General features: G+C 48.2%; 1 protein-coding gene across 1 annotated transcript in view; it reads right to left on the bottom strand.

The window, feature by feature from the left end:
- Positions 1–15,008, bottom strand: part of HEATR1 (HEAT repeat containing 1) — a 290,453-nt gene that overhangs the window by 41,410 nt on the left and 234,035 nt on the right. Inside the window, exons 35-36 of the mRNA XM_063918062.1 lie at positions 2,315–2,607; positions 1,297–1,447 (exon numbers count right to left, since the gene is read on the bottom strand). Coding sequence (XP_063774132.1) covers positions 1,297–1,447; positions 2,315–2,607 — 444 coding nt within the window. The remainder of the gene's footprint in view (positions 1–1,296; positions 1,448–2,314; positions 2,608–15,008) is intronic.

The following is a 15,008-nucleotide window of genomic DNA, read 5'->3' as shown; positions in this document are numbered from 1 at the left end:
CTGTACATGGGAGAAAAACTGCTCCCTTGGTTTACCCTGTGGGCGAAAGAAAGATTGTTTGGACTTTGAAGAAGCAGAAGTCAGAAAAACGGTTTTGGATGCAGCAATGTTGGCCACAATCTTATCCAAATCAGTTCCAAAAAGGATGTCTACAGTAAAGGGGAGAGACTCAAAGTTTCTCAGAGTCATTATCAGCTCTCCATGAGCGAAGCCACAAGGCACGCCTAGCCGTAACTGAGGCAGCTGAAATATTGTCAACTTAGGTACTTATTGCTGCTTCACCCAGGTAAGTGCTAACTTCTCTGATATGGTCTACAGACTGGAGACCATCTGTCAGGGCATCTGCCCAGCTGCTGATGGCTAAAGACATCTAGGCTGAAGCAAATGCAGGACAGGTAGCTGCACCTGCATTAGTAAAGGCAAAATAAATATTGTCTTGAGGAATTGTGCCAACATTTTATCAGCTGGGTCCCGCAAAGACGTGACATCAGGAATAGGCAGGGTGGTTGTTTTAACCATGGAACATACAGGTATTTTGAAACGACACAGGACTTGATAGTGTAATTTAATGATCAATGTTATATACCAACATGTGGGCTGTGTTAGACAAATTCTTTAAAGCACTCGGTTGGTGGTGCTCCCAGAGAAATAGTCAGAGCAACTACATAAGTGTTTTTACAAAGACGTAAAAAAAAGAACTATAAGCCTAATCTGGGGCACACTTTAAGATTAATTAATTAAAAAAAATAACTTTTATTAATGCAATTAAAATCCTAGGCATTGTGTGACATAATAGATTAATACTAAATAATGTGATCAATTTTACATCCAATTGTTTATATCATAGGTAGCGAAAATATATTCGGTATGCAGAAAATCTCTCAAAATGTTTATCACCTAATTGATTTAGTCTGACATCAGTGCTGCTGCTGAAACAGACTTCCCATGAGCAGATGGGGTATAGAGGAGGAGAAGCCTCTGCTGCACTTTTCTGAAGTTAACTCCTTGGTGCCCACAGTGCTTCTACACCATAACCCACAGTGATCACCTAGACAACAGGTTCTCAAACTCGTTCCTCAGGACCCCACACGGTGCATGTTTTGCAGGTCTCCTCACAGAATCACAAGTGAAATAATTAGCTCCACCTGCGGACCTTTTAAAATGTGTCAGTGAGTAATTAATACACCTGTGCACTTGCTGGGTTACCTGCAAAACATGCACTGTGTGGGGTCCTGAGGACCGAGTTTGAGAACCACTGACCTAGACTGACTGAAAAAGGCTGACTTAGGCACTTACCTGCAGCAATGTCTCTTGTAGGTAGGGGCTGAGGAAGTGTGGGAGAGTCTCTACCACCTTTTGTAGAGCAGTCACTGAGCTGAGTAGGTGTATCTCACTAGTAAGAAGCTCTTTTCTTTGCTTCAGAGTGGTGAGGAGAGCGGGCATCAGTCTACAAGCAATAACATGGCAATACTGTTAGAAGCGGACATCACACATACAAAGTTAGATGTTTTTTTAATGCATATGCTATTAAGAACATACAATTCATAGCTTTCCACATGCTGCTTATCAACAGTATCAAGCATATTCTTCCAGTTACACCCAAAGTAAAAATGCAGTCCAACAGCAAATGTCTTGCTGCAGATAAGCACTACAGTACAAATACAATTGGGTATACTTTTTTTTTTTACAATAATGGGAGAAAAATTATGCCAATGAAGCTGAAAGCCAACTTCAACTACAACTTTCCAGCTAACTAGTTGAACCTTGGTCAGGTAACCCTAAATCACCCCAGCCAGGTGTGTGTTCGGTGTATTGTGCTGCTAGGGCTGTCCAGTCAGCTTCATCTTACCATTAGTCCGAGTGCCAACGTAGGTCTGGAGTAAGGGCATTGTTCAGGCCAGGGCTGATGTAAAGATGTTATAGGGATCCAGTATGTTTTACCGGCAGACATGATGCCGGCTATCAATATCCCAACCTTCAGAACGCTGGCAGCGGGGCTAGCGCTAAGTGTCCCCTTGTGGGCTCGCCACAGGATCTATTCCCACTCTATGGGTGTCGTGGGCACCCATGAGTGGGAATAGCCCTGTTGAGCCGGGATTCTGGCTGGCGGTATTGTCGACTGGCGGGATTCAGGCATTGGTATCCTGACAGCCGGCAAATTAAATGAATTCCCATTATAGTATCATTAAAACACATACAGTACATCACACTACATTAGAAAGCAGGAAAACTGCCAGGAAACTCAGGTCTGCTTTCCATAATGGGAATTAGGCGTCAGTGATTACTAGGTCAAGCATACTTGACAATGGCATACCTCGGCAGCTGCGGAATGGCTAGAGCTTTGATGGTGCTTGTAATTTCAGCAATGCACAGCAAAGCACTGCCAACTACATTCTTTTCCTCTGGCTCCTTAGCAGAGATGAGGTCAACTGCAGCATTCAGCACAGGTACAAACACCTGCTGCCTGTTAGAACCAAAGCATTTGCAGAGCAGTTTCAAACTGTATAGAGCGGTCTGTCTGTTGATAGCTTGCTCTTCCCCTTCCACATTCGCCTTCCGGTTTGCAACAGAAATAAGGTCCTCAACAAGTCCCAGCAATAACTCAACCTAAAAAGAACATATACAAGATGAATACTGTATATTTCAGATTTTACATCTTTATAAACATAACATTGTTCTTATATGAAAAATAAATTTGAACTAATCATGAGGAAGGAATTAGATAAGGGGATTCGGATTCAATGGGGTATATGCAATTGCGGTCGAATTCGCGGCAATTATCGCCGTTTTTTAATTCGACCAAATTCGCCAGGTGAATCCCGGCAGGTGCCTGCCGGGATTCACCATATTCAATGAAAAACGGATTCGCCAGAATCGCGGGCGAAAATCGGCCGATTTGGCGGATTTTGCCGCGATTTTAAAAAACGGGAAAAAACGTGAAAAACCCGGAAAAAAAAATGGCGTGGGGTCCCCCCTCCAAAGCATAACCAGCCTCGGGCTCTTTGAGCTGGTCCTGGTTCTAAAAATGCAGGGGAAAAATTGGCCAGGGATCCCCCGTATTTTTAAAACCAGCACCGGGCTCTGCGCCTGATGCTGGTGCCAAAAATACGGGGGACAAAAAGAGTAGGGGTCCCCCGTATTTTTAACACCAGCATCGGGCTCCACTAGCTGGACAGATAATGCCACAGCCGGGGGTCACTTTTATATAGTGCCCTGCGGCCGTGGCATCAAAAATCCAACTAGTCACCCCTGGCCGGGGTACCCTGGGGGAGTGGGGACCCCTTCAATCAAGGGGTCCCCCCCCCCAGCCACCCAAGGGCCAGGGGTGAAGCCCGAGGCTGTCCCCCCCCATCCAATGGGCTGCGGATGGGAGGGCTGATAGCCTTTGTTGTAAAATAAAAGATATTGTTTTTTCCATTAGTACTACAAGTCCCAGCAAGCCTCCCCCGCAAGCTGGTACTTGGAGAACCACAAGTACCAGCATGCGGGAGAAAAACGGGCCCGCTGGTACCTGTAGTACTACTGGGAAAAAAATACCCAAATAAAAACAGGACACACACACCGTGATAGTAAAACTTTATTTCATACACCGACACACACATACTTACCTATGTTGACACGCCGACTGCCACGGTCTCCGACGATCCGAGGGTACCTGTGAAAAAATGGTACTCACCTTCCAGCGTCCAGAGGTACATCCAGGTCCAGGGTATAATCCACGTACTTGGTAAAAAAAAAAAACGAACACGATCCACCGGACTAATGAAAGGGGTCCAATGTTTTCACATTAGACTCCTTTCCCCGAATGCCGGGACATCACGTGACTCCTGTCACTGATGTCCCTTCAGCCAATCAGGAAGCGCTACTTCCGTGGCGCTCACCTGATTGGCTGTGCGCCGTCTGGACTCTGACAGCGCCTCGCAAAGCCGCTCCATTACTTTCAATGGTGGGAACTTTGCGGGTAGCGGTGGGGTCACCCGCCGGTCAGCCGCTGACCGGCGGGTGACCTCACCGCTAGCCGCTAAGTTCCCACCATTGAATATAATGGAGGGAGCTATGCGATGCGCTGTCTGAGTTCAGACAGCGATCAGCCAATCAGGTGAGCGCAACGAAGTTGCGCTTCCTGATTGGCTTAGAGACCTGTCAGTGACAGCTGTCACTGACAGGTGTCATTCGTGGAAAGGTGTCCCATGTGTCAGCATGGGACCCCTTTCAGTCCGTTATGGAGCGGGTATTTGCGATTTATTTTTTTGCCAAGTACGTGGATTTATCTCTGGACCCTGGTTGAGGTGAGTATATTGAACTTTTCTTTTCAGGTATCCGTGGATTCTACATGGAGAAGAGGACCGATGTCGGCGTGTGAACATAGGTAAGTATGTGTGTGTCGGTAGTGTGTAATAAAGTTTTACTGTCGACGGTGTGTGTGTCCTGTTTTTATTTGGGTATTTTTTTCCCAGTAGTACTACAGGTACCAGCGGGCCCGTTTTTCTCCCGCATGCTGGTACTTGTGGTTCTCCAAGTACCAGCTTGCGGGGGAGGCTTGCTGGGACTTGTAGTACTAATGGAAAAAACAATATCTTTTATTTTACAACAAAGGCTATCAGCCCTCCCATCCGCAGCCCATTGGATGGGGGGGGACAGCCTCGGGCTTCACCCCTGGCCCTTGGGTGGCTGGGGGGGGGGGACCCCTTGATTGAAGGGGTCCCCACTCCCCCAGGGTACCCCGGCCAGGGGTGACTAGTTGGATTTTTGATGCCACGGCCGCAGGGCACTATATAAAAGTGACCCCCGGCTGTGGCATTATCTGTCCAGCTAGTGGAGCCCGATGCTGGTGTTAAAAATACGGGGGACCCCTACTCTTTTTTGTCCCCCGTATTTTTGGCACCAGCACCAGGCGCAGAGCCCGGTGCTGGTTTTAAAAATATGGGGGATCCCCTGTCAATTTTTCCCCCGCATTTTTAGAACCAGGACCAGCTCAATGAGCCCGAGGCTGGTTATGCTTTGGAGGGGGGACCCCACGCCATTTTTTTTTATGATTTTACCCTTCCAGCATTAAAAAAAAAAAAAAAATAATAATAATATTTTAAAAAATATATAAATAATATTTGTGCCTCCCAAAAAAAAAAAAAAAGTACCTAATCCCTTCTAATATAAATAGATCTGCTATTCCCAAAAAAAAAAACACCAAAAAAAACATGTTTAAAATTTTTTTATTTGTTTTCACCCTCCAAAGTGTGGCGGATTGAAAATGACGAATTTGCTGTCTAAAAGCACTGCTGTCGAATTTCCAAACTTGAATTGAATATGCTATGGTCGAATTGCAGCACTTGTATCATTGCAGAAAAGTCGAATTTGCAAAAAGTCGAATTTCAAAAAGTCGAATTTTGAAAGTCCGTTTTTTGGTCGGAAAGCACTGCATTGCATAGGCGATTTTTTTTTTTTGGTCGAAAATGACCCGAAATTCGACAATTTCGGGAATTCGACCGCAATTGCATATACCCCTATGTGAGAAAAAGACAGATGACCACCGCAACCAGCAGCCCTTGAAAAGTGGAATGAGAAGCATACAAGTACGCCATATTTCTGGCAAACCTAAATTGCAGGAAAAATAATTTGGAGGAAAAAAAATATATGGAGGAATATACGAAAGGACAGTATGTGTAGAAGCAGAAAAAAGTTTTTTTGTTTCATGCAGATGTGTCCCCTCGCAGCTATGCTGCGTTTGTGACACATCGCAGCAACATTATGCTGCGGGAGGCTGCAATTATTCACACCCATGATTTCCCGGAGATGCATGCCAATGGACACATCTGTACCGGTAAAATCCTTTTCTCCAAGTACATGGGGGCCACTGGGAACCCTGGGTATATGAGGAATCCTGGGTCCCAAACGGTTAATTTCTTATCCCCCTGCAGCACAGGCATTCCCTCTCCTATTCCCCGCCCCTGGAAGCAAGTTATGTGTACAAGTCCCAAGAACAGGGAATAAGGAGGAGAGAGAAAACACACACACACACGCGCACACACACACACTCCACCAATGGTAAGAGAGAGAGAGAGTCAGCTGAAGAGGAACCCCCGGCCAGCCATGGGCATTAGGGTGGGTGCCCAGTGTCCTCCATAAACTCAGAGAGATTTTACAGGTAAGAAACCAAAATTACCCTTTTCTTATTTGTCCACGGGAACCCCGGGACATCCCAAAGCTGTTCCACTAAGGGAGGGAACACTCCTGTGCTGTTCCTAAGACCCGATGCCCAAAAGCAAAGGTGTCAATGCTTTAAAACTTGATGAAAGCGTGGGCAGAGGACCATGTGGCCTACTTACAGAGCTGCTCCACAAAGGCATTACACTTACACTCAGGAAGCCCCTACAGATCTGGTGGAACGAGCCCGCAGCGACGGGGGGACTGGGAAGTCTTTCAATAAGTAGGCATGTTGAATAGTCAAGTGTAGCCAGCAGGCCAAAGTTTGTTTGGAGGTTGGCCAACTGCACTTGTTGAAATCGAACAGAACATACAGGGAATCCAACTTGCGAATACGCTAGGTCCTACCTAAGTAGGTACAAAAAGCTCTAATGATATCCAAGGATGCCAGTTCGGGAGATGACTCTGGAACCAGGTTGCAAAGGAACCACAATCTCTTGATTGATGTGAAAGCGCGACAATTGTGTACAAAGAACTGCAGTACCCAAATGAAAATAAGATTTTACTCACCGGTAAATCTATTTCTCGTAGTCCGTAGTGGATGCTGGGAACTCCGTAAGGACCATGGGGGGGATAGCGGCTCCGCAGGAGACTGGGCACAACTAAAGAAAGCTTTAGGACTACCTGGTGTGCACTGGCTCCTCCCTCTATGACCCTCCTCCAGACCTCAGTTAGGATACTGTGCCCGGAAGAGCTGACACAATAAGGAAAGGATTTGGAATCCCGGGTAAGACTCATACCAGCCACACCAATCACACCGTATAACTCGTGATACTATACCCAGTTAACAGTATGAAATATAACTGAGCCTCTCAACAGATGGCTCAACAATAACCCTTTAGTTAACCAATAACTATATACAAGTATTGCAGACAATCCATACTTGGGACGGGCGCCCAGCATCCACTACGGACTACGAGAAATAGATTTACCGGTGAGTAAAATCTTATATTCTCTGACGTCCTAAGTGGATGCTGGGAACTCCGTAAGGACCATGGGGATTATACCAAAGCTCCCAAACGGGCGGGAGAGTGCGGATGACTCTGCAGCACCGAATGAGCGAACTCTAGGTCCTCCTCAGCCAGGGTATCAAACTTGTAGAATTTAGCAAATGTGTTTGACCCCGACCAAGTAGCTGCTCGGCAAAGTTGTAAAGCCGAGACCCCTCGGGCAGCCGCCCAAGAAGAACCCACCTTCCTCGTGGAATGGGCTTTTACAGATTTAGGATGCGGCAGTCCAGCCGCAGAATGTGCAAGTTGAATCGTGCTACAGATCCAGCGAGCAATAGTCTGCTTTGAAGCAGGCGCACCCAACTTGTTAGGTGCATGCAGGATAAATAGCGAGTCAGTCTTTCTGACTCCAACTGTCCTGGAAACATAGATTTTTAGGGCCCGGACTACGTCCAGCAACCTGGAATCCTCCAAGTCACGAGTAGCCACAGGCACCACAATAGGCTGGTTCAAATGAAAAGCTGAAACCACCTTTGGGAGAAATTGGGGACGAGTCCTCAATTCCGCCCTATCCATATGGAAAATCAGATAAGGGCTTTTACATGATAAAGCCGCCAATTCTGACACACGCCTGGCCGAAGCCAAGGCCAACAGCATGACCACTTTCCACGTGAGATATTTTAAATCCACGGTTTTAAGTGGTTCAAACCAATGTGACTTTAGGAAATTCAACACCACGTTGAGATCCCAAGGTGCCACTGGGGGCACAAAAGGGAGCTGAATATGCAGCACTCCCTTAACAAATGTCTGAACTTCAGGTAGTGAAGCCAGTTCTTTCTGGAAGAAAATCGATAGAGTCGAAATCTGGACCTTAATGGAACCCAATTTTAGGCCCATAGTCACCCCTGACTGTAGGAAGTGCAGAAAACGGCCCAGCTGAAATTCCTCCGTTGGGGCCTTCCTGGCCTCACACCACGCAACATATTTTCGCCATATGCGGTGATAATGGTTTGCGGTCACTTCTTTCCTAGCTTTAATCAGCGTAGGAATGACTTCCTCCGGAATGCCCTTTTCCTTCAGGATCCGGCGTTCAAGCGCCATGCCGTCAAACGCAGCCGCGGTAAGTCTTGGAACAGACAGGGACCCTGCTGCAGCAGGTCCTGTCTGAGCGGCAGAGGCCATGGGTCCTCTGAGATCACCTCTTGAAGTTCTGGGTACCAAGCTCTTCTTGGCCAATCCGGAACAATGAGTATAGTTCTTACTCCTCTTCGTCTTATTATCCCCAGTACCTTGGGTATGAGAGGAAGAGGAGGGAACACATAAACCGACTGGTACACCCACGGTGTCACTAGAGCGTCCACAGCTATTGCCTGAGGGTCTCTCGACCTGGCGCAATATCTTTCTAGCTTTTTGTTGAGGCGGGACGCCATCATGTCCACCTGTGGCCGTTCCCAGCGATTTACAATCAGCTGAAAGACTTCTGGATGAAGTCCCCACTCTCCCGGGTGGAGGTCGTGCCTGCTGAGGAAGTCTGCTTCCCAGTTGTCCACTCCCGGAATGAACACTGCTGACAGTGCTAACACGTGATTTTCCGCCCATCGGAGAATCCTTGTGGCTTCTGCCATCGCCGTCCTGCTTCTCGTGCCGCCCTGTCGGTTTACATGGGCGACCGCCGTGATGTTGTCTGACTGGATCAGTACCGGCTGGTTTTGAAGCAGGGGTCTTGCCTGACTTAGGGCATTGTAGATGGCCCTTAGTTCCAGAATATTTATGTGTAGGGAAATCTCCTGGCTTGACCATAGCCCTTGGAAGTTTCTTCCCTGTGTGACTGCCCCCCAGCCTCGAAGGCTGGCATCCGTGGTCACCAGGACCCAGTCCTGTATGCCGAATCTGCGGCCCTCTAGAAGATGAGTACTCTGCAGCCACCACAGCAGACACCCCCTGGTCCTTGGAGACAGGGTTATCAGCCGATGCATCTGAAGATGGGATCCGGACCACTTGTCCAACAGATCCCACTGAAAGATTCTTGCATGGAACCTGCCGAATGGAATTGCTTCGTAGGAAGCTACCATTTTTCCCAGGACTCGCGTGCAATGATGCACCGAGACCTGTTTTGGTTTCAGGAGATCTCCGACTAGAGACGACAACTCCTTGGCTTTCTCCTCCGGGAGAAACACCCTTTTCTGGTCTGTGTCCAGAACTATCCCCAGAAACAGTAGACGTGTCGTAGGAACCAGCTGTGACTTTGGAATATTCAGAATCCAACCGTGCTGTTGTAGCACCTCCCGAGATAGTGCTACCCCGACCAACAACTGCTGCCTGGACCTCGCCTTTATAAGGAGATCGTCCAAATATGGGATAATTAAAAACCCCTTTTTTCGAAGGAGTATCATCATTTCGGCCATTACCTTGGTAAATACCCTCGGTGCCGTGGACAGACCAAACGGCAACGTCTGGAATTGGTAATGACAGTCCTGTACCACAAATCTGAGGTACTCCTGGTGAGGAAGGTAAATTGGGACATGTAGGTAAGCATCCTTGATGTCCAGTGATACCATGTAATCCCCTTCCTCCAGGCTTGAAATAACCGCCCTGAGCGATTCCATCTTGAACTTGAACCTTTTTATATAGGTGTTCAAGGATTTCAAATTTAAAATGGGTCTCACCGAACCGTCCGGTTTCGGTACCACAAACATTGTGGAATAGTAACCCCTTCCTTGTTGAAGGAGGGGTACCTTGACTATCACCTGCTGCGAATACAGCTTGTGAATTGCCTCCAGCACTGCCTCCCTGTCCGGGGTAGCTGATGGCAAGGCAGATTTGAGGAAACGGCGAGGGGGAGACGTCTCGAATTCCAGCTTGTACCCCTGAGATACTACTTGTAGAATCCAGGGATCCACCCGTGAGCGAGCCCACTGGTCGCTGAAGTTCTTGAGACGGGCCCCCACCGTACCTGGCTCCGCCTGTGGAGCCCCAGCGTCATGCGGTGGACTTAGAGGAAGCGGGGGAGGGCTTTTGTTCCTGGGAACTGGCTGTATGCTGCAGCTTTTTTCCTCTACCTCTGCCTCTGGGCAGAAAGGACGCACCTTTAACCCGCTTGCCTTTCTGGGGCCGAAAGGACTGTACCTGATAATATGGTGCTTTCTTTGGCTGTGAGGGAACATGGGGTAAAAATGCTGACTTCCCAGCTGTCGCTGTGGAAACGAGGTCCGAGAGACCATCCCCAAACAACTCCTCACCCTTGTAAGGCAAAACTTCCATGTGCCTTTTAGAATCTGCATCCCCTGTCCACTGCCGAGTCCATAAACCCCTCCTGGCAGAAATGGACATTGCACTTATTTTAGATGCCAGCCGGCAAATATCCCTCTGTGCATCTCTCATGTATAAGACTGCGTCTTTAATATGCTCTATGGTTAGCAATATAGTGTCCCTGTCTAAGGTATCAATATTTTCTGACAGGGAATCTGACCATGCAGCTGCAGCACTGCACATCCATGCTGAAGCAATAGCTGGTCTCAGTAGAATACCTGAGTGTGTATAAACAGACTTCAGGATAGCCTCCTGCTTCCTATCAGCAGGCTCCGTTAGGGCGGCCGTGTCCGGAGACGGTAGTGCCACCTTCTTTGACAGGCGTGTGAGCGCTTTATCTACCCTAGGGGATGTCTCCCAACGTGACCTATCCTCTGGCGTGAAAGGGTACGCCATTAGTAACTTTTTAGAAATTACTAGTTTCTTATCGGGGGAAGCCCACGCTTCTTCACACACTTCATTTAATTCATCAGAAGGGGGAAAAACCACTGGTAGTTTTTTCTCCCCAAACATAATACCCTTTTTTGTGGTACCTGGGGTAATATCAGAAATGTGCAACACATTTTTCATTGCCGTAATCATGTAACGTGTGGCTCTATTGGAATGTACACTAGTCTCATCATCGTCGACACTGGAGTCAGTATCTGTGTCTGCCATCTGAGGTAGCGGGCGTTTTAGAGCCCCTGATGGCTTTTGAGACGTCAGGGCAGGCACGGGCTGAGAAGCCGGCTGTCCCACATCTGATATGTCGTCAAACCTTTTATGTAAGGAGTTGACACTGTCGCGTAATTCCTTCCACATATCCATCCACTCAGGTGTCGACCCCGCAGGGGGTGACATCACATTTATCGGCACCTGCTCCGCCTCCACATAAGACTCCTCATCAAACATGTCGACACAGCCGTACCGACACACCGCACACACACAGGGAATGCTCTGACTGAGGACAGGACCCCACAAAGCCCTTTGGGGAGACAGAGAGAGAGAGTATGCCAGCACACACCAGAGCGCTATATAAAACAGGGATACACACTACACAGTGATTTTACCCCTTATAGCTGCTTATATATCACAGATTGCGCCTAAATTTAGTGCCCCCCCTCTCTTTTTTACCCTATGTAGTCTGGAACTGCAGGGGAGAGCCTGGGGAGCGATCCTTCCAGCGGAGCTGTGAGCGAAAATGGCGCCAGTGTGCTGAGGGAGATAGCCCCGCCCCTTTTCCGGCGGGCTTCTCCCGCTTTTTTTATACAGTTATGGCAGGGGATTTTACACATAGATAGTCTTAAAGGCTATATTATGTGTTAATTTGCCAAGTAAGGTACTTATATTGCAGCCCAGGGCGCCGCCCCCCCCCAGCGCCCTGCACCCATCAGTGACCGGAGTATGTGGTGTGCCTGGGGAGCAATGGCGCACAGCTGCAGTGCTGTGCGCTACCTTAATGAAGACCGAAGTCTTCTGCCACCGATTTCCAGGAACGTCTTCTTGCTTCTGGCTCTGCTAGGGGGACGGCGGCGCGGCTCCGGGACCGGACGACCGAGGCTGGGCCTGTGTTCGATCCCTCTGGAGCTAATGGTGTCCAGTAGCCTAGAAGCCCAAGCTAGCTGCAAGCAGGTAGGTTCGCTTCTCTCCCCTAGGTCCCTCGTAGCAGTGAGTCTGTTGCCAGCAGATCTCACTGAAAATAAAAAACCTAAATATTACTTTCTTTCTAAGAGCTCAGAAGAGCCCCTAGTGTGCATCCAGCTCGGCCGGGCACAAAATTCTAACTGAGGTCTGGAGGAGGGTCATAGAGGGAGGAGCCAGTGCACACCAGGTAGTCCTAAAGCTTTCTTTAGTTGTGCCCAGTCTCCTGCGGAGCCGCTATCCCCCCAATGGTCCTTACGGAGTTCCCAGCATCCACTTAGGACGTTAGAGAAAAGTAAGAAAGCCCCCTAAATTTGACACCTGGCAGGCAAAAGCTATGGCCAACAAGACCAGTCCACTGAGTCCAAGGGTTCAAAGGGAGAACCCTATAGAGCCTTCAACACCACTGTCAAGTCCCACTGGGCCACCGTGGGAACAAACGGAGGCTTAATATGGAGGACCCCCTGAAGAAAGGTGTGGACCTCCAGAGAAAGGACCACTTTCCTCCGGAAGAGAACCGATAGAGCCAAGGCATGCACCCTAATGGAAGCCAGTCGTATGCCTAGATGCTAGATAAAAGTGTGGATAGACAGAAGGATCGCGGATTCAAGCCAAGGGTCAAGCACCAGTCAAAATAAGCTTTCCAGATCTGGGGATAAATCTGAGCCAAAGGCAGTTTCCTAGTGCTAAGCATAGTCCTAATGACAGGTTCCAAGAAGCCCTTTGGTTTTTAAGTTGGACATTTCAAGAGCCACCCCATCAAAGAAAGATGGCCTAGGTCTGGATGAAGACAGACCCAGAGACAGAAGATCTGGTCTTAAAGGGAGGCACTGCAGAAAGTCCACAGAGTGGCTGAGAAGGTCGGCATACCAAGCTTGTCGAGGCCAATCTGGTGAGATGACAATGGCCTTGCCACCCTCCAGTTTCAGCTTGCAGAGAATCCAAGGCAACGCTGAGATGTGGGTCACGAAGAGAGCTGGAATAAAGCATTCCGCCCAGAAAGCAAACTCACCTCCTTCATGGCCGCTTTGTTGCGAGCACAGCTTTCATGACTTATATAAGCGACCTTGCTTCACCGGCTTGCCCAAGAGGAAAGGCTTGGCCATGCAGAGTACTTGCTGGACTGCATAATGCTCCAGAATATTTATGGGAAGAACAGACACCTGAGCCGTCCGACATCCCTGAAATGTTTGTTGACCAGTCAAAGGCCCCCAGTCCCGAAGGTTGGCATCCACAGTGAGGATGACCCAGTCCTAAAACAAGAAGGGCTGACTCTTACCTAAGTGAGATAGATGGAGACACCACAATGTCTGGGACTTGAGATGATCATAGAAGTGGTTCCACTTAGACAAAAGCTCCAGCTGGAGAGGTCTGGAGTGAAACTGGTGTATTCCACCATGTCGTAGGTGGAGATCATTTTGCCTAACATGTATGCAGGAGTGAATTGCCACTCTGTGAAGATGGAGAAAGGAGCTCATTGAGCGTTAAAGTGATATCCGCTTGTCCAGGGGCAGAAACGCTCTCTATATGTGGGAGTCCAGCAAGGATTCCAGGTGAAGCTTTTACTGAGATGGTGAGACAGAAGATTTACGCCAACTGATCAATTACCCGTGGTACTGTGGTGCCACCGTCAGGCGGATGTAAACCTAAAGCTTCTCTGGAGATTGGGCCAGAAGGAGCAGGTCATTTAGATATGGAAGAATTTGGACCCCTGGCATCTCAGGCTTGCTGCCATCACATCCATTATTTTTGTGAACACCCAAGGGGCCACCGAAAGCCCAAATAGCAAAGCTTGAAATTGGTAATGATACACCCGCACTGCAAACCTGAGGTAAGCATTCTGGATATCGAGGGAGGACATGAAATTTCCCAATTTCAAAGCTAAGATTATTGAACAAAGGAATTCCATTTGGAACGGGGCACCCCGTTATGCTGTAGGCTTGGAAGCTGAACGCTTCCTGACCAGGACTGTTTAGATCTGAAACCCTTAGAAGAGAGACGTTGGGATCTGGAGTAGGACTGTACAGTACCTTAGCCTTATGGCTGGAAAGAACGAAAGGAGAATACTTTTGACTTAGGAGCCACGGAAGGCAGAAATGCAGTTTTAGATGCTGCCACGGTAGCCTCGATCTTGTCCGGAATAATATATCCCCCTGTGAAAGGCAGAGCCTCAAGGGCCTTTTTAGATTCTGAGTCTGTCCTCCAAGTACGAAACCAAAGGGCTTGACGAGTAGATACCTTGAAAGAGACGAAGCCAGAGTCAATGGCTGCTTCGCCAAGATAGACACCAGCCTCCCGAATGAGATCCACAGTGGATAGTAATTACGATCTGTGGGTGCCAGAGTGGAGACCCTCCTCAAGGGAGTTGGCCCACGACCCAGTGCTTTAGCCAAGCCAAAGCAGATCATAAAGTTGTACCTGCATTGGTAAAAATGGATTTGAGGAAATTCATCAGCTTTCAATCAGTAGGATCCTTAATAGAGATCACATTCGGGATAGAGAGAGTAATCGACATAAAAAGACACATGATATATGCATACACTGGTGAAGGAGATTCCCACTTAACCCTGTCCACAGATGGAAGACGGTAAAAGGTAATGATACACTTGGATACTAGAGAGTGCTTATGGTGTGACCATGCCTCTAGTTAAGAGGAGGAAAACCTGCCCGCCTCCTACAGGGGTAGTTGATGCAGAGTACTTGATCAGCAAAGTGGACTTGACAGCTTTCACAAAGGCATCTACATCCAGCTGAACCAGAGTCTTGTCCGGAAACAAAGAGGTTTCCATATCCGAAGTCAAGGATACCTCATCCTCTGGTGCGGAGTTATTGCCTGGTTCCATATCATATCCAGACCAAAGCAGTGTAGAGCTCTCCTGTCTGGAAGGCTTGTGCTTGGACTTGTGGTCTAATACGTGTTATAGGGAA

The sequence above is a fragment of the Pseudophryne corroboree genome, chromosome 4 (assembly GCF_028390025.1).
Source record: "Pseudophryne corroboree isolate aPseCor3 chromosome 4, aPseCor3.hap2, whole genome shotgun sequence".
NCBI lineage: Eukaryota > Metazoa > Chordata > Amphibia > Anura > Myobatrachidae > Pseudophryne > Pseudophryne corroboree.
This window is presented reverse-complemented; position numbering and strand designations above follow the sequence as displayed.